Source organism: Haliotis asinina, chromosome 6 (genome assembly GCF_037392515.1).
Source record: "Haliotis asinina isolate JCU_RB_2024 chromosome 6, JCU_Hal_asi_v2, whole genome shotgun sequence".
NCBI classification, from domain to species: domain Eukaryota; kingdom Metazoa; phylum Mollusca; class Gastropoda; order Lepetellida; family Haliotidae; genus Haliotis; species Haliotis asinina.
Genome location: NC_090285.1, coordinates 50,728,387 through 50,748,908, shown reverse-complemented (window position 1 = coordinate 50,748,908; position 20,522 = coordinate 50,728,387). Strand labels below are relative to the sequence as shown.

The window sequence follows — 20,522 nt, the reverse complement described above, 5'->3', positions numbered from 1 at the left end:
AAATACCAAATGCTGATATATTTACATTAGCGCAGTATCAATATCAGGGTTACTTGATGACAGAATCACAACTTATTTTGAGAATGCTGTATAAGTTTTTTCGTGTGTGTATTTGTGTGTCTGTGTGTGTGTGTGTGTCTATGTCAGTCAGTCAGTCAGTCAGTCAATCAATGTGTTTGTTCATGTGTGTGTGTTTGCATGCTCACATGCTAGTCATGAATGTCCTGTCAGTCATGTGTTGTTGACATTGTGAACATGTCTATTTGACAGGATGCTGCAGATACAGCCGAGAGTCCGGAGAAGAAGCTGAAGGTGGACACAAGCGAAGATGAAGAAGAAGAGGAAGTGGGAGAGGAAAATGAGCTGGTAAGCACCTTATTCTGAGTCAACAAGGTGTGTAGTGTTTGGTGTAGTAGTTGGTTGTAGTTGTTTGACATCTCTGTTATGGACTATGGATCATAGTGTGTGGACAGCAACTACACACTGGTGGTTGGGTGGTCTTAATGGCACTTCCTGTTCCACAACCTGTAAGATCCGAGTTAGAGTTGATCTTAACTAATCTATGCTTGTCGTAAGGGCAGGATTGGGTGTTCAGACGCGACGACTTGGTTGACACTTGTCATCAGAACCTAATTGCGTAGCTGATAGGTTTAAATGATTTGGAAAATTGATTGAGCAGACTAAAACAAGTTAAGGATATATTGATTATGATTTACTGGTCCTCCTTTGACCTGTCCTCCTCTAATCTTGTTATTGCATCCATTCTGTCAGCTAAATACCCTGGACATGTCTTGCAACATGCTTCATTCTGAGCTCGTTTCATAGTGCATATTTATACATAGGCGGTACTGAGTCTAGGGGACAAGTAAGTGGGTCATCAAACTATGTGCTTTAAATCCACCTTTTTGATGCTGGAATGTTGTGTAGAACAAGAAGGAATGCTGTATGGAACGAGCAAAATGTTTTGTGTGTATCATGACATTTGCTTTTGGTTTGACAGAGCATCCTCAAGTGCACCAAAGTTGGATCGGTGATGCGATCGGGTCGTGACAGAATTGTATCCATGGTAACAGATGAATCAGAAAGTGTTCTTCTCTGTCATGTAAGTAACTGGCTTTATATTGACAGATGAATATGTAATATGTATTGCACAGATTTATCATATTTGATGACATATAGCTTAGTCCATGCATGGTGCCAACCAGTAACAGAAATGGTCGCTAAACCTCTGACTGGTCCAGTTGTCTAAAGTGCCATGATTCCTTGAGTTTTGTCCCCTGGGAGACCCAGGATCTGCTGATAATGGGTTTGATCTTCTGATGTTTTTGCAAGTTAACTCCAATTAAATTTGTTTACAGCAAGTTCCAGTTATTTCATTCTGAACAAGAAACAAAAGACATGCAGACAAATATACATTCACACAGATGCTAAATGTAATGACATATGGTTTATGTATTATTTGGACTTCCAAAGGATGCTTTCTTGTATTGTAGGGCAATGATGCAAATGTGGACGTGTTTACCCTCCCATCTGAGGAGAAGCTCAAGAAACACCTCTCCAAGAGGGAAAAGAAAGCCAAAAGAAAATTGAAGTGAGTCCTCATTGGTCCATTAGACCCTACATAATGGGAGACACAGTACCAGGATGTTGAGTACGGTCTCAGTCAGCCTGCTGATCCTGAAATGAAATCCTGGGAAAGAGACTCAGTATGCAGGTTTTAGTGACTCTCTGTGTGGAGAGTTTACAACACTGCCACTGACACAGTGTCTGAGTAGTACCATCTGTTACAGGTCACATGCAACCAAAATATCAAACATAATTAAAAGACATTTATCACTTATTCATGACATGTAATATACATTGCTGCTTGTAAAAAAACAAATAAACACAATTATAAGCGTACAATTGCGATTCAAAAGTGCAATATTTTGTACTTGGGCTTACTTCCCCCGAAACGAAGCCCTCGGGAGACCGAACCCAGTCATAGCGGGTGGATATGCACTCAAGTGTAACGACGGCTTCCAATTGGCTGTTTCATTTGCTGATATGCTGAGGGTTCATTATGTGTACAGAAAGATGATCTGTTTGATGGGCATTTTAGAAGTATAGCCAGTCACCAGAAAGTAAGATTCTTTATGGATAACAACTTCTTTTTGTGTACTTGATGCGTCATTTTCAGTATGGATTCATATACTGTTGTCAAACAAAATCATATACACGAAAAGAAGTCATTATCCATGAAGAATGTATATAGAGATGTTGGGTTTGGAAAATATCTGTTCTCTGAATTTGCGCTCGATCCAATAAAAAAATCATGTCAGTAGAGATGGTAAACTACTGCGTGGTTGGAATCTGTCATTCGTCCAAGTACAAAGCAGGACTTGAAACTGACAAGAGTTTGCACCAGTTTCTGTCAGATCTGGTCATCCGAAAAAAATGAATGTAGTTTGTTTGCAACCCACAGACATAAAAACATGTCACGTGTTTCACACGTGCCTAGTAACATAATGTGACAGACACAGGACTCGGGTGCACGAGTCATAAATCAACTTATTTTCTTTATGTTGTATAGTCTGATAGGTGTTAAGTTCAAATTGCATGTGGTCAATGATTGAAGCTGTGTATTGCATGTTGTCTTTAGCAGACAAGCAGACAGACATATAGGTGTGAATAAACCAGACACTGAGCTTTCTCAGTGACAGAGACTGCTTACCACAATCAACAAGTTTTTTTACGTAACGAGTAGATTATTTACTTGTTTGTGTACACAACCAAGATTAGACTACTGCTCACGACCTCAGACTCCGAGCATGCATACTGTTTCAAGCTCTGCAAACCTATTCACTGCGCATGCGTTATGAACGCAGCGCAGCACAGCTGTTGAAACCAGTTTTCCCCCCAGCGCTGGGGGGAATTTAGTAAAACGTTTGAACTCCGATTTCGCGGGCTTTTTTTCATCGCATTTTTTTCAACTTTATAGGTTGAATTGGCATTTTTTATGATTTGTTTCGGTAAGTGCATACCGAAAGGTACCAGAATCTGCAAAGTTGTGTTTTACGTTGCATGTGACCTTTAAGTGATGCTGTGTGCTGAACATGTTTCACATAGCAATGAGTATTCACTTAATAATGAAAGTTAATTGGACCATTACTAAGCTGACAATACAATAATCCACTGAAGTGATATAATGATCTAATTTGCTGAAGGCGGCATTTATAGCATGACATTATCATTATAATTTGGGCAGTATGTCAACAAACCTAGTAATACAGTTTAAAAGAAAACATTTAGCCCTGACAGTCAGGTTTTGATGAATCTAAAATTAAAATATGATTTCTTCTCTGGTCATATGATCCGTGCCAGTGTATAGAAAAAAATCAGAAATTTTCTGTGTATGGTAAAGAAGGTAGGGGGTGTATTATTTATCATAATATAGTCTATGAACTTGGGGCATCTTGTTCATCTGATTGTAAAAAATGTTTCAGTCCATTCTACTGAAGTTGTTATAGGATGAGTTGGATAAAAAAGAAAGATTTTCAGGCTCTTGTGTCCTGAGTTGATCATAACATTAGTAGTGGTCGTTGTTTTGAAATATCATCAGTGTTGAGGAAAACAGACTGTCCCATCTATATATGCAGGGAGGACGATGGAGCAGGGGAGGTTACCGTGGAGATCAAGCTGACAGACGAGATCAAGAGAATGACTGCTGTTAAGATGGCCACTAAAGTGAGGGCACTTGATCTTCTTGGGGAAGAAAGCAGTTCTGTGAAGGTGAGGGACAGTCCAGTTTGTTGATCTTTGTAATTTGGTTTTAGACTATTGAAAATTAGAAATGGAGAAAATTTGACTTGCATGTCAACATACTCCAATTTGAATTGGAATCAACAGGTCATGTAACAGTATATAAAACAGTGTTATAGTTGGGCTCAATTCTCAGTTCCATGTATAGCTCCTACATACGTATCATTAACATTTATCTAATGTTATCTGATGCTGGTTTTGTGCTTTTCACAGAAGGTAGATGGCATTTATATACTCTGTCCCCATACAGTATCCATTTGAATCATGCTGCAAACCTTTTTTAATCAAACCTTTTTTGAGTTGAGTAATTATTACACAAGGAAAAGATTGTTAGTGACCCCAGAGGTTTGTGTTTATCTTCAACACAGTTTCATGATTATGTTGATTGTCTGTAGTGTATGTGCCTGCTCAACAATAACTCCATCCAAACATCGACCATTCACATAGACAACAAGAAGGCTGAGTTGTCAGATGTGAAAACCCTTGCCCTCCCAGCTCACCGAACCACACCCAGGACGACTTGTTTCAGCTCCGACAACCTGGCTATACTGTCCGCCAGCAGCGAGTCCATCAAGATCTGGAACAGGTCAGTCACCTGCCTTCACACAGACGGTTATTATGATGCTGCTGCATTTAACAAAAGGAAAAAACATTGTCTTGGCCTTGATTATAGTATATTTCTCAGCTCCATACTCGAGTTTCTCCACGAAATTAAACACATTAGCACATGTATCACTTAATGTTTTTCCAAACTGAAAGCATGTATGACAAAACATAACTGAAATACTGACCAAAGATTCACATGTCCAGCTACTCACTGTGTCATGTCTGTCTTCATGTCCAGGGACTCTCTGCAACCAATCCGCACTATGACATGTGACTATGCCCTTGCCTCCATGTTTGCCCCTGGTGACAGACACGTGATCATCGGCTCCAAGGTGAGTCCTGTTCTTCATTGTCCAGCTGGCATAACCTGGAGATGATCATAACTCCCATTGACATTCTTGGCTCAGTTAGCGTTTTGGTCATCTCAATTTGAAATACAGAGCTATATTGTAATCAGTCTGCCTCAATGTAAATGTTGCAGACATAGTCTCAAAAGTGAGAGGTGTGTTTCGTTTCCAGAGCACATCTCAAAAACTTTCTAATATCTGTCAGCAAAAGTTGTTAGATATGTGTGGCAGATCCCAAAGTGGAGCTTTTTGCTCTTTACAGGTTTTTGTGATTTATTATTTTCTCTGTTTACATGGAAATGTTTCGGACTTCGTCTCAAAATGGAGGGGTGGGCTTTGCTTCTGGAGCACAACTCAAAAACCATTTGATATCTTTCAACAGATCTTGGCAGATATATGAGACAGATCTTGAAGTGGTGCCTTTTGCTGTTTACAGATATATGGCGTTTATATTTTTCATGAATTCCATGGAAACAATTCAGACTTGGACTAAAAACACTTGGAAATGATTCAAACTTAATCTAAGAAAACATCAAGTAACTGTCAGATGATTTGTCCTTTCAAAATGTGGGGGCCGAGGAGATATGTCATCTTCTTTCTTGTTTTCTAAAGCCATTATTTATCCTTGTTCTCCGCAGGTGCCTATAGGACATGTTATGTGGAGGTTGTGTAGTTATATCAGCTTGACATAAGGCTTGTTTCAATATAGGAAATGTTTAAACACAAAATTATGGGGAGGATTAGATGTCTGTTTGATTTCCCACCCATGTAACCCATACATGTATTTGTAACAAAACTATGTGTTAAGTTCACACTGATGAATGCTTATCTCTCCTTACAGAGTGGGAGGCTGCAGATATTTGATGTGTCATCAGGATCCTTGCTGGAAGACATAGATGCTCACTCAGGTCCACTGTGGTCAATCTCCATGGCCCCTGATAAGGTGAGACCTGGACAAATGGGTCAACATGCTGGTTCTGTGGGTATCTGGGTGTGATGCATTATGTTATGAGATATTTACTCTGCAGTCGTCTGCATGAACTTGCTCATGTGAAACCTGGCTGAAATGTCTCTGCTACCAATGGGTTTGTGTTTATATTGTTGGTTAATATTTCAAGAAGTATTTTGAGGTGATTGTGTAGTCACTGTGTATGGTGTAATCATGATGGTTGACAAGATTCCTGGTAAGTGTGAAACATTGAGTTCCTCATGGGATTTGTCTTGTTGACAAATCATGAAGTCCACCCTGTCGGTTCTTATTTATGGGAGGCAAGTCGATTGCACAGGTTGTCAGGTTCTGTGAGCTACTTCAAATTCTAGACTGTCTTATCTCACTCACTCACTAATGTTTCCTTTTACAGAGAGGCATAATGAGTGGCAGTGCTGATCACAACATCAAATTCTGGAACTTTGAGCTCATTAAGGACACTGATTCAACAAGGTAACAAATAAGTTGTACGCTTAATTGCTTGTCATAGTTTTTATATAGGTTGTATAGTGTAATTTGAATTGTCTGGTCATTGAAAATGCATGTCAAGTTGGTGCAGTAGTGTAGGTAAACATTGTTAAGGTTAAATCTTCCAGTAAACTAAATTCTATCAGTTGCAGTGCATTTGAAGTAAACTTTTCAGAATAAATGTTATCCAAAGTTCCAACCAGCTATGTGTATCTCTGTTACCAGGGCTTGACACAAAAGCTGATATGTCATATGGGTGATAAGGAAATACATTCAATCATGGCCATTGCATTCAAGTTTCTACATCAACATAAGGCTAGTACAGGAAATAGGGACCAGACACGGAACCTGAAATCTGTGGTTTACAAGTCATTAAATGAGAGGTTTAAGGATATATTTAGCGACCATGTTCTGTGATGTAGTCTATGCTTTACTAGAAATATTGTTTGGGATATCGGTACAATTCTACCTGTAGATACCATCATTTACGAGGTCCAGTTTACTGGTAGTCTTGTCTTGTCATGGGTACAGTGTGTTAAACCCATTTCTGGTGTATCCATTGCGATTGTTCTGAAAAACTGATAAAAGTGACATGTGACCTCACTCACTCACTCACTCACTCACCAGGTTGTACCAGAGGTAATGTTTGGTAACATGGCTGCCTTTTTATACCTGGGAGAGAAACTGCAGCTTTTGCTTCGTGACGTAGGCCGACCTGGCTTACTGTTACCATAGGGCTGCAGACATATGATGTGTTGCTAGGTCTTGGATACAGAAGATTCCTCTTGAGAATGCTTTGCAAGCAGTATAAGTTGCTTCCTGTTGTCACTATTGTATAGTTTCATACTTACGCCTGTCATCAGGGTAGACTGACCCCTACGGTAACTTTTGGGTTAACGTGTTGGCCGTCACACTGACAGCCATGGAATTTATTCCCCACATGGGTTTAATTTGTGAGGCCCATTTCTGGTATCACCCACCCTGATATTGTTGGAATATTGCCAAAAGCAGGATGCAACCTTATCAACAAAGACAACTTTATATGACTTAATGACAGATTCAACTGTGCTATTTTCATCAGAGTAAGTGAGTTTAGTTTAACCCCACACTCAGCAATATAGCAGCTATATGGCCGTGGTCTGTAAATAATCAAGTCTGGACCAGACAGTCCAGAGGTCAACAGCTTGAGCATCGATCTGGGCAATTCGGAACCCAGTCCCATTCGTCACGTCTTACAACAAACTTAGTCGCCTTTAATGGCAAGCATTGGTTGCTGAAGGCCTATTCTACCTCAGACCTTTTCGGGTCTATTTTCATCAGACCTCAGGGAGGTTGTTCTGTAGCAGTCACTATTTCAAATTAATGAAACAACTTGACTTCATCCGTCCTCAGATCCTGACACAGGTACAGAGTTATCTCCATGTTCCAAAAACCCGCGAAGGTCCAGGGTAGAATATGCCTTCAGCAACCCATGCTTGCCATAAAAGATGACTATGCTTGTCGTAAGAGACATCTAACGGGATCGGGTGGTCAGACTTGCTGACTTGGTTGACATGTGTCATCGGTTCCCGATCGATGTTCATATTGTTGATCACTGGATTGTCTGGTCCAGTCTCGATTATTTATAGACTGCCACCATATAGCTGGAATATTGCTGAGTGTGATGTAAAACTCAACTCACTCACTCACTCACTCTGTGTTCCAAACGATAAAATTATTATGAAAGATGTTCATGTGTATGACAGTCTGTACGAATTTGTTTTTTCTCCCCAGCAAACGTTTGACTCTAGAGCACAACAAGACACTGAAGATGGATGAGGATGTACTGTGCGTCAAGTACAGGTGAGTTGTCAGACATGAATTGGTAATGCTTCGGTTTGCATGTTACGTTTTAATGCTCTGAACCCTGTTTGATCATATATTTTATTTCACAATTAAGCCATGGCGCGGCTAACCTATTTCCCAGGGGGAAATCTAGTTTAGAACAAGACCCCAGCAGTCTGTGTTGATGATATGGGAAAACATGTATTGGTTGCTTTTGACTCAGTGACTTGAATATGTCACACAAATATGATGCACACAATCTGCATCATTGCTTTTTGTATCTCTAGAATATTTTCTATAGGTACCTGCAGCATCTCTCATTGCTGTGTTAATGAACAGTCAGCTTCTTCCAATTTTCTCATGCCCCCATAGTTACTTGTTCCACAGAGTTGAGCTTACACCTACTCTAAGATTTTTTACAAATAAACCCATGTAATTTCATTATTGGTTTCTGTAGAGGGGAACAGTCTTACTATGTTAAAATCACATGATAGAACACCTCAAAAGGATGTCTACTCCCTTGTTCGCTGTCACCCGTGAAGGTCCCGGGGTAGAATAGGCCTTCAGCAACCCATGCTTGCCTTAAAAGGCGACTATGCCCATCATAAGAGGCGACTAACAGGATCGGGTGGTCAGGCTCGCTGACTTGGTTGACACGCCATCGGTTCCCAAATGCGCAGATTGATGCTCATATTGTTGGTCACTGGATTATCTGGTCCAGACTTGATTATTTACAGACTGCCGCCATATAGCTGGAATAATGCTGAGTGTGGCGTAAAAACTAAACTCACTCATTCACCTTGTTCGCTGTCTCCATCAGACTAGATGAAAATGCTTCTGTGCTGTGATGGGTGGTAGGTTAGCCAAGTGGTTATAGTGTTTACCCAGGTTTGATCCTCCCTCCACAATTTACAATGTGCGAAGCCCAGTACTGGTGCCCCTTGCTATGGTGTGGCAGATTGCTAATGGGGCATAAAACTAAACTTGCACAATCGCATGGTGGGGTACCTAGTGGTCATCACACCAAAGAACCGGGTTCAATTCTGAACATGGATGCAATGTGTGACACCCATTTCTGGTGTCGCAGTTGTGATATTGCAGTGGCAGTATATTCCTACTCACTCGTTTCTGTGCTTTAAAAGAAAATAGTGCTATTTGTAAGTTGTTGAAGTTGATCCAGACTGTTGAGTACAGAGACAGCCACTCCATGCTGCTGATGAAATGAAAGTCTGGGATAGAAACATCAGAACTGAGAGTCCACCTCATTCCATACTGGTAGTGGGGTGTTCTCGGTGCTGGGACATCGTTGATATACCCCACCAAACGTGGGTTGGTGGGAGACGGGTGTGTTAATCAGTGTCTGCCTGTTTCAGTCCTGACCAGAAGTTTGTTGCTGCCTCATTGATGGATAACACAGTGAAGGTTTTCTTTTCTGACACACTCAAGGTGGGTTGACCCAAATGTCCATGATTGATTCGTTTCTATCTGTGAAATAGCTTACAACCTGTCAACGGCAGCTCCATGAAACAGGAGAGCTTCAGGTTTAATTGGAATTTGAATGCCCTCAGTGATTAACCTTTTGTCATTAGTGAAAAAAGACATTGACATAGCTTTTTAAAAACTATTGGAGACATTAATTGAAAAAATGCATTGCTTTTCTTAATGAGCTGATGTAAACAAACTCTGTTCAAACATAGAGGGGGAGATGGGGTAACCTAGTGGTTAAATCGTTCACTCGTCAAGGAAAGGACCTGGTTCGATTCCCCACAAGTGTACAGTGTGTGAAGACCATTTCGGGTGACCCCGTTCGTGATACTGCTGGACTGTTGTAAAAGCTGCATAAAACAATACTCACTTAAATGTTAAGTGTTGAGGTAATTGTACACAGGCAATGCAAAATATATAAAACTGTGTTTTTAACAGGTAATTGTACACAGCCAGTGCAAAATATATAAAACTGTGTTTTTAATAGGTAATTGTACACAGCCAGTGCAAAATATATACAACTGTGTTCATAATGGGTAATTGTACACAGCCAGTGCAAAATATATACAACTGTGTTTTTATTTAAAGCGATTTATATTTAACCTAAGCATCTGTCTGTGACATAGTGTATGGCAAAGACATGTAAATCATACCATAGTGACACATATTCAAATAAGATAAAGTAGCCTTGAAGTTGGAGCGCAGTCCTTAACCCTACAGTATCTGTGACATCTGCCCTGTTTCAGTTCTTCCTGTCCATGTATGGTCACAAGCTCCCAGTGTTGTGTATGGACATATCATCAGATAGCACATTGCTGGTGACAGGGTCAGCCGACAGGAATGTCAAGATCTGGGGGATGGACTTTGGGGACTGTCACAAGTCAATATTTGCCCATGATGACAGGTGAGTACATCATGTCTGATGGTTCCATGTCTGAGATGTATATGATGATCTGGTGTTCTTGATAAACCTGTACCAGCCATAAACCAGAGAAGAGTTATGATCGTCCATCAGTTTGCTTTTTATCCCCCGCAACGGTTTTCGCTGGGGGTGGGGTGGTATTAAAATGTGCTCTGTCTGTCCATGCACATTTATCTTTTCCAGAGCAGAATTTTAAGCTTGTTCCATACTTGTTCACCACACTTGGCGCGTAGATAGACCTGGTGGTGTACTGGTGCCTTTTGGTAGTTTTGGTATTGTGAATAAAATATTTTTGGCATTTCCATGGCAACAAGTTTGACTTCGACTGAAATTGGTTGTAGTGCTCTTTTCCAGAGCGGAACTCTGAACCTGTTCACTATTTCTTCACCAAACTTGACACGTAGATTGTTTTAGTGGTGCACTGATTTTTAATAGTTTGGGTGTCCTGAATAAAATATATTTGGCGTTTACATGGCAACAACTTTGACTTTGACTGAAATTGGTGGTTGTGCTCTTTTCAGGAGCAGAACTTTCAGAACCTATCAGTGCACTTTTCTATATACATACCAATACATTTGGCATAATCATAACTTGTAGACATATTCATGAGGGATATCGATATTTTGCCGTTGTGGGGGATATTAATGACTTTGTCTTCTTGTTAATGCTGCCCTTAGCAGTATTCCACCTATAAGGCAGTGGTCTGTAAGTAATTGTGCCTCGACCAGACAATCCAGTGATCGACAATATGAGTACCAATTTACCCAACTCAGATACGATGACATGAGTCGACCAACTCAGCATGCCTGATCCTGTTACTGTTAGTCTGGTCTTACAACAATCATGGTCCAGACTCACACTATTTACCTATGTCACTGGAATATTGCTAACTACAGTGTTAAACAATAACAGAAAATGTTATGTCGCACTGATGTTATGCATTGGGAGGTACTGTTGCCATGACAGCTAATAATTTTGTTATTGTCAGAAACCCAGGTATCTGTACTGACATCTATGTCTATTAATGACACAGGTGAAATAAAAGCCTGGAATAGTACACCTGACCTTGGATGATGTGTAAGGGCTTTGCTGGCTACTTAATGTCTTTGGTCAGAGACAGTGACAGTCTAAGTAAACTTAGTCTCAGTGTATTTCGTTGCACTCCACCACTTAGTCTAACAAAACCTAGTAGAAGGTCGCGTCAGGTAACCTTTGAGCGGGCAATGACCGTCCAATCAAACGTGAAACGGTTAAATAGATTTAACCAACCAGACAATGGCCACTATTTAGGGATCAGAGGGACTTTCAACATACTCAGGTCACTGACACAGATTTCTCCACAAACAAAAATGCGCATATAACACAGTTATTTGACCTGCAGTATATACGCTTTGGGGTGTCTGTTGACATGGTTACCATTAGCTAATATTTCCGTAAGATAACAGCCTTGAATATTGCCAAAGACAGTATTTTCAGCGACTGTTTACTCACCATTGTCACGGTTGTACGTATGCCATGTGCATCACCCGGAAGCAAGCGTATGCTAAATAGTATTCGGAATCATTCGTTTACAAACCTTTTCGAGATAAAAAGTTCAAAAGGTATGTGCGAATGTGCACTTCCGCGATTTGGTAAGCCATGTTCTGATTGGTCAATCTCAAAGGTTACCTGAGGCGACCTCCCATAAAGTTTTGTTAGACTCAGTAGTGGAGTGTAACGAAAAGTCCTGAGGATAAGTTTACTTAGACTGGAGATAGTGATAGTGTAGTCATGTTTGATTGTGTGTATTTTGATAATCAGTTAGCATACATATATTTCAAATTAGTTGTATTCCTTGAAGCAGGAAATTAGAGACATTTTCTTTAATCATGTCCAGATTCAGCAGGTGACTACAGTTGATTTCTGCTATTCTGCGATCCATCTCAATATTCACCTCTGGCCAAAATGTTGAGGTTGCTTAATGCCACTGAAGTGACCTTTCTAGTTTGTGGTAACTGTGAATCTTTCTGTGTCTTCTATGGTTGTTTGAAAGGGTATGGGTTTCATTTGAAGTCTGTCAGCCACCAACAGCAAAGCATATGTCTCTCATTTGTTAAAAACACAGATAATCATCAAAATTTACATTTCCATGAAAGACATAGTTCTCTACAAAGTCATGCCTTTTGCTATTTATAAAGTTTTGGCGTATTTATTTTTCCTGGTTTCCATGGAAACATTTCGGACTTAGTTTCAAAATGGACTAATGGGCTTTGTTTCTAAAAAGACATTAAGTAACTGTCAGGTGATTTGTTCATTCAAATATGTGGGGGCCGAGGGGATATGTCATCTTCTGATGACTCTTCTTGACATAATCTCAAAAGTGAGAGGTGTGTTTGATTTCTGGAGCAGAACTCAAAAACTGCTGAATATCTGTCAGTAAAACTTGGTAGATATGTGTGGCAGACACCAAAGTGGTTCCTTTTGCTATTTCCAGGTTTTTGTGATTTATTATTTTCCCAATTTCCACTGAAACGATTTTGACTTAATCTCAAAATGGAGGGATGGGCTTCCTTTCTGGAGCACAACTCAAAACTTTCAGCAAAATTTGGCAGATATGTGAGGCAGACCACAAAGTGGTGCCTTTTGCTATTTACAAAGTTTTGGTATTTCTATTTTTCCCTGTTTCCATGGAAACAATTTGGACTTAGTGATCAGAATATGAAATGTAATCCTGGTAGGTATTTTGCAGATTTATGGGCAGTGGGGTAGCCTAGTGGTTAAAGCTTTCACTCATCATGCCAAAGACCTGGGTTTGATTCCCCGCATGGGTACGTTTTGCGAAGCCTATTTCTGGTGTCCTCTGCCATGATATTTCTGGAATATTGCTAAAAGTGGCATACAACTAAACTCACTTGTAGATTGATAGTCTTACCACCTGCCAGATGTCTGTTTGCAAACACTTGAAAGGCATCATACCAGTTACAGTTGACTTGTTGTTTGTACGTTACTTAGAAGTTATTAAATATTAAATCTGCAGTTTGTTTAAGCTAAGTCCATCGATGACTAAATGCTATGTTTAGAAATGGGAGGAACAGTATTGATAATGTACCCTTGAATTTGATTTGTTATAGTAAATGGTTTGTTCAATGAAAACCTGGAATAGTAAACCTGGTCTTTGATGATATGAAGGAGTTTTTGTAGCTTCCCTATCTGACAGGCTGAGGGACATGTTGATGTAATGTGTACAGAAGCATGGAGTGTTTATAATTGTTCCGCAACTCGGTAGCTCTTTGAATTTCCGTTGTGGGCTGCTCGTCAATGAGCTGTGGGTAGCCAAGAGGTTAAAGTGTTCGTTTGTCAAGCCAAAGGCTTGGGTTTGATTCCCAACTTGGTTACAATGTGTGAATCCCATTTCTGGTGTCCTTCACTGTAATATTGCTGGAATACTGCTAAAAGTGGCATAGAACCATACTCACTTACTCATTTTAAAAGAGCACTGGACAAAAAATCATTCAGTGCCTAGCATTACAATCTGAATCTAGCTGCTCGTCAAGAGCCCAGAGTAAAATCCTGTTTAGTGTATTAACCTCAGATTTTGATAATCCAAATAATGTTTAAGTGTGAGATGGAAAGTGTGTGATTGTGATCATGGTGCGACTTTCACTGTGATTTAATGGAGGCATTAAGATGTGTAGTTTGATATGACCCTAATCTTTTGTGGCAACAGCACATGCATTGATGTTAAGATAACGTAACTTCTCAATATATCAACTTTGCCATGTCAATGTGTTGATGGTAATAAAAAATTAGTTTCACTGCAAGTGTAATCTCCCACCTGTTGTTTAAGTCTCTGTCCTGTGATGACATCATCCTTGCGCACTCAGTGCTGGCGATGTTCCTGTGAACATTGCTAGTGTGCCGACAACCTAGGGACCCGTGTCTGTCATGTAGATAGAGGTGGGGCTGAGGACAGTTTTAAGTACTTGTAAGAAAAGTCAGTAGAAGCTTATATCCAGTGTCTCCCACCATGATATTGCCGGAATAATCCTAAAAGCAGCATAAAATATATAGTCGACACATTGCCCACCTTTCCAGAATCATTTTTTTCTGAAGCACAGCTCAAAACACATTCTCATTTTCTTGGTTTCCATGGAAACATTGTAGGCATAGTTGTGAAAGGCAGGGTGAGCTTTGTTTCCAGAGCACAACTCAAATACCATTCAGGTATCTTTCTTAAAGCCTTCGTGGATATATCAGAGATAAGTTAAAGTGGTGCCTTTTGCTGTTTGCAGATTTTTGGCATTTTTTTTATTTCCTTGGAAACGATTTGGACAAGAAAATTAAGCTGGACTTAAAGTGACTCAGATGATTTGTCCTTTCAATTTTATGGGGACCAGAGGGATTTGTCATCTTCTGATGACTCTTCTTTAAAACCAGGTGCATGGACTAGCAGTCTTGTGTGTCATCATGGCTGCATTAAACAACCTGGGAGAGAAACTGCAGCTTTTGCTTCGTGACATAGGCCAACTTGGCTTACTGTTACCATAGGGCTGGAGACAAGAAACAGGGTTCTGTCTAAACCCAGGTTTCCATAAACGTGCAGTGCATGATGCGTAATGCGTATACAACACTTTAAGCTAAAATAGTAGCAACAGTTTCCATGCACACATAAAGCATGATGCATTACACGTACGTTCTATGTATACAGCACTTTATACTAAAATAGTAGCAACAGTTTCCATGCACAAGTAAAGCATGATGCATTACACGTACGTTCTACATATACAGCACTTTAAGCTAAAATAGTAGCAACAGTTTCCAGCACACATAAAGCATGATGCATTATACGTACGTTCTATGTATACAGCACTTTATACTAAAATAGTAGCAACAGTTTCCATGCACACATAAAGCATGATGCATTACACGTACGTTCTATGTATACAGCACTTTATACTAAAATAGTAGCAACAGTTTCCATGCACACGTAAAGCATGATGCATTACACGTACATTCTACATATACAGCACTTTAAGCTAAAATAGTAGCAACAGTTTCCATGCACACGTAAAGCATGATGCATTATACGCGAGTTCTATGTATACAGCACTTTATACTAAAATAGTAGCAACAGTTTCCATGCACACGTAAAGCATGATGCATTATACGCGAGTTCTATGTATACAGCACTTTATGCTAAAATAGTAGCAACAGTTTCCATGCATTACACGTACGTTCTACATATACAGCACTTTAAGCTAAAATAGTAGCAACAGTTTCCATGCACACGTAAAGCATGATGCATTATACGTACGTTCTATGTATACAGCACTTTATACTAAAATAGTAGCAACAGTTTCCATGCACACGTAAAGCATGATGCATTATACGTACGTTCTATGTATACAGCACTTTATACTAAAATAGTAGCAACAGTTTCCATGCATTATACGTACGTTCTACATATACAACATTTTATACTGAAATAGTAGCAACAGTTTCCATGCACACGTAAAGCATGATGCATTATAAGTACGTTCTACATATACGACATTTTATACTGAAGTAGTAGCAACAGTTTCCATGCACACGTAAAGCATGATGCATTATACGTACGTTCTACATATACGACATTTTATACTGAAATAGTAATAGAGGTTTCTATGCTGAGTAAAGTGTGATACATAGTGTGTTAATTTGTTGACAGTGAAAAAGTCACACATCACACAGCTGGACGGAGGCCGGAAGTAGGGATTCCGAGTGGATTTCCCCAATGCCACAAGTATTTTATTGCCTGCACAAGACAGAAATACTTGATTTAACACATCACATAGCACATATACATGCACACATGGAATTGGACACTATACACTACGTATCACGCAATTGCCCAGACGATACGGACACAGAGACACATAGCTTTACGTAGGGATTTGGAGAGTGCATGAATTAGGAACATCATGGTCATGTCTGATGTTTAAAATACTCGGCAATATTTCAAGTATATTGTGGTGGTCTGTAAACGAAGTCGGAACCAGACAATCCAGTGATCAACAGAATGAGCATCAGACTAGTGTAATATGATGATATGTGTCAACTAAGTCAGTGAGACTGACCACCCCGTCCCAGTCAGTTGCTTTTTATGATAAGCATGGATTGCTGAAGACCCATTCTAACCCAGGTCTTCACGGGTCGTCTGTTGAATGGTAACTATCATCCAGTTAACCCCAGGTATCAGTACTGACATCTATGGTCCCAGTGGCCTGGGTGTAATAAACGCCTGGGATAACAACAGCTGCCTCTTGTCACATGCTTCCTTCACCATTGGAGTTTTGGCTGGAACAAGATGCCAGGACATGACACTTCATTCTTGGTATGTGGTGCACATGGTATTGGGTCAGATTGAAAAATATATGTAAAATTATAAAAACCTGCTTTCATATGATAAGGACTGTCTTGTGGTGAATAAAACCCAACAAAATGTGACCAATATTGTTGAGTATTGCCAAGTCTGAGGGTGTGATGATCTAACTACTGTCATTTTCTTTTCCTATTTCTTTTAATTCTGTTCTCACATTAAGTTTCGATTATGTGCACAGAAATATTTCACATAGATTCTGGAAGTATTTTTAAGATAAACCCATAGGATTGTTGGGTATAGGCACGTGGTTGAAATGTTCTCTCGTCAGGCCCAACTAACAGGTTTGATTCCCCTAACTAGTGCAATGTGTGAAGGCCATTTCTGGTGCTGGAATATTGCTAAATGTGTAAAAACATACTCACTTGCTCACATAATAGGTTGGCAGGTAGATATTCTTAGATGAAAAAGGGTGTACCAGGAGATGATTGCATCTCATGCCTGCCGTGACACTGCAACAATATGCTTTAGTTTGCCTTCTAAAATGATTAACCTAGGGGTGATAGTGTTTGCTGTCAAACAGAAGACCAGGTTTCATTCCCCACATAGGTACGATGTGTGAACCCCATTTCTGGGGCCCCTTTCACAAAACTCTCGTAAGCCTAAGGTCTCGTAACTCTTCTCATAGCATTCCTACTTCCTATGTTATGGTATAGGAGGTACGAATGCTGCGAGAAAAGTTACGAGATCTTAGGCTTATGAGAGCTTCGTGAAAGGGCCCCTGGTGTTCCCTTCCCTATGATGTGTAGTATACTGGAAACGTGAATCTCAGTTTAAGCACACAGCACCATGTTTCAGCATCATGTGCATACAGTTCATGCCCCGGACTCACACGTTCCCTTCCCTATGATATGTAGTATACTGGAAACGTGAATCTACGTTTAAGCACACAGCACCATGTTTCAGTATCATGTGCATACAGTTCGTGCCCCGGACTCACATGTTCCCTTCCCTATGATATGTAGTATACTGGAAACGTGAATCTACGTTTAAGCACACAGCACCATGTTTCAGCATCATGTGCATACAGTTCGTGCCCCGGACTCACATGTTCTTCACTGGCGGCAAGGACAGGAAGCTCAAACAGTGGGATGCGGACAACTTTGAACTCGTCTCAACACTCCAGGTAAGAAGTTCTCCTGTTTAACTATCAAGACCAGCTGTATTTTTTTTATTTATACAGCCGAGTGGGTTACATTATTGACTTTGGTACTTGCAATTTTGTACCTTCCTCTGAGAGTCCGGGTTTGAATCCTGGATGGGACTCAACCCTAAAAAGTATCAGAATCTTCTCTTGACTGAGAAAGAGTAATCCAAATGTGCTATAGGTCAACAGGTCTCTGATAGGCATTGGTGTTCACTTGTCTTGATGGGTAGCTTATACTTAGCAATGGAGTTCCTGAGATGAGATCCTGGTTGTAGGGTCACCACGGAGAGGTGTTCAGTCTCAGTATTAGCTCCAGTGGCAACTTCGTGGTGTCTGGCTCCCAGGACCGGTCCCTTCGTCTGTGGGAGAAGACACAGGAGGTGTTGGTTCTGGAGGATGAGCGAGAGATGGTAAGTATCCGCCAGAAGATGGACACTAAATATTGGACGAGAACAACTTAATAACTTTGCTCAAATGTCAACACTGTTGCAAAGATTGGTTTTCTCATTCTTGCACTCACGACAGAAATTTTATGTGGTCTGTTATACATGCCCTGTTCTGTTATACTCTGGGAGAAACGTGTTTGCATAATAACATAAGTATTTGAGTGTAAACCAACCAAATTATCACTATTGATTTTTTCAAGAAGCCTTAGATTAGTATTGTGAAGATGATTCTGGCAATCTGTGACATCAGCCCCTAAACAAATATCTTTTGATGGAAAACCACCCAACAGGCAGGACGTCCCCGAATGTTGTTGATGGGGTATTTGTTTGTTATGCATATATTGCACTTTTGTGTGTTCCAGGAACGTGAGCAAGAGTTTGAGGAGGTGATATCCAATGAAATGGAAGCAGTAGTGAGTACAGTCAGATACAGACTGATAAACAGTGTTGTCACCTGCACAGACTCTGTAGTGATCTGTATTGTAAAGGACAGAACATATAACAAGATCATGTTTCGTGCAAAGAGACTAGTCATAAACTATGCAGCTGTGAAGATGAGGGTTAGATGTAGCATTCAGCAGTCCGTGCTGGAGAATGGGATCAGGTAGTATGACTGACTAATTGGTTCATGCATTGTAGCCCATTTGTGAAGATCAGTGCCTGTGATGTTGATCACTGGATTGGTTTGCATTGACTTTGTTATTTGCAGACAGTTATTGTTTAGTGAAAATATTGCTCAGTATTAAATGATAAATAATCAGTCTGTTGACAATTTGCTGTTATGTGTTTCAGGTACCAGGGGAGACAACTACTGAAGTCGCTCTCGCTGGGAAGAAAACAGCAGAAACTGTTAAAGCGGTGAGTCGCAGATTGTGTTTGTTTACCTAGAAACTTCTAGTTACTACTCTCAAGGAAAGAAACTGTCGTAACCGAGACAATTCTGTAATCATGCTGACTCTTAGTGGTAACTAATCTTGTAACTCAAGTTAAACTGTTCACCCAGCAGTGAATGGGTACCCGGTAGCATCAGATCCTCTTGTTACTGCTAACCATCCAGTACCTTGCTCTCAGTTTGAGGTAACCAAGGTAATGTAGCAATGTTTGCAGGTTCCGCATTATTTTTCGTTGATGCCAGTGAGCATCTTTGAGATGGATATTGAACACTCTATAAATGCATTAGCTTTGTGACTACTGACTACAGTTTAAGGTATATCTGTACAGGCTGAGCGCTTGATGGAGGCCATTGAGGTGTACAAGGAGGAGAGTGCCAACATACAGCTACACAAGGAGGAGTGTCGGAAGACGGGCAAGGAGGTCAGACATCGGAGTGGAAGTCTTATGTATTATCATATACAAAACTGATTCGTTGAATAGTTCCTCCCTACCACTGGGACCCGTGAAGATTCTGGGGTAGAATAGGTCTTCAGCAATCCATGCTTGCCATAAAAGGCGACTATGCTTGTTGTAAGTAGCGACTAACGGGATCAGATGGTCAGACTCACTGACTTGGTTGACACCTCATTGATTCCCAGTTGCACAGATTGATGCACATGCTGTTGATCACTGGATTGTTTGGTCTGGTCTGGTTTACAGACTGCCGTCATTTAGCTGGAATGTTGCTGAGTACAGCATAAAACTAAACTCTCACTCACTCCCTACCACAGAACAGAAAACAGCTAGACTGATATATTAATTTCTTAATATTTTGGTATAAGGTAATCAGAAACATTGCATTGTATGATATACCATGATATACTACTCAACTTGACATATGAGAAGAACCACGAAAAGCTGAAATTATCCTTATGAAAAATGCAGCGGCATATATTGCTTTACTCCTAGCTGGCTCCGCCGCAACTGAACCCACTCGTTATGGCGTATGGAGTTACCTCCCCTACACGCTACCTGTTGGAGGTCATCAAGAGGATCAAGTCAAGGTCAGTACTCAAGGAAGCGTTACATGATCTAACCATTTCAGGGGCAGTCCAGTAGCCTAATGGTTAGAACTTTAGCTTATCACGATGCCAGAATAGATAACAAATGGCATAAAACCCAACTCACTTGCTCACTAACCATTTCAGGGTGATTTGG

At 40.3% G+C, this 20,522-nt stretch overlaps 1 protein-coding gene across 1 annotated transcript in view; it reads left to right on the top strand.

Moving 5' to 3' along the window:
- LOC137287109 (WD repeat-containing protein 3-like) overlaps positions 1 to 20,522 on the top strand; it is a 33,741-nt gene that overhangs the window by 10,921 nt on the left and 2,298 nt on the right. The window contains exons 7-23 of the mRNA XM_067819244.1: positions 271 to 366; positions 1,001 to 1,102; positions 1,494 to 1,591; positions 3,639 to 3,771; positions 4,197 to 4,387; positions 4,646 to 4,739; positions 5,596 to 5,697; positions 6,116 to 6,195; positions 7,984 to 8,052; positions 9,408 to 9,480; positions 10,266 to 10,423; positions 17,853 to 17,964; positions 18,261 to 18,395; positions 18,794 to 18,844; positions 19,224 to 19,289; positions 19,653 to 19,745; positions 20,274 to 20,368. Of these exons, the coding sequence (XP_067675345.1) occupies positions 271 to 366; positions 1,001 to 1,102; positions 1,494 to 1,591; positions 3,639 to 3,771; positions 4,197 to 4,387; positions 4,646 to 4,739; positions 5,596 to 5,697; positions 6,116 to 6,195; positions 7,984 to 8,052; positions 9,408 to 9,480; positions 10,266 to 10,423; positions 17,853 to 17,964; positions 18,261 to 18,395; positions 18,794 to 18,844; positions 19,224 to 19,289; positions 19,653 to 19,745; positions 20,274 to 20,368 (1,748 nt within the window). The remainder of the gene's footprint in view (positions 1 to 270; positions 367 to 1,000; positions 1,103 to 1,493; positions 1,592 to 3,638; positions 3,772 to 4,196; positions 4,388 to 4,645; positions 4,740 to 5,595; positions 5,698 to 6,115; positions 6,196 to 7,983; positions 8,053 to 9,407; positions 9,481 to 10,265; positions 10,424 to 17,852; positions 17,965 to 18,260; positions 18,396 to 18,793; positions 18,845 to 19,223; positions 19,290 to 19,652; positions 19,746 to 20,273; positions 20,369 to 20,522) is intronic.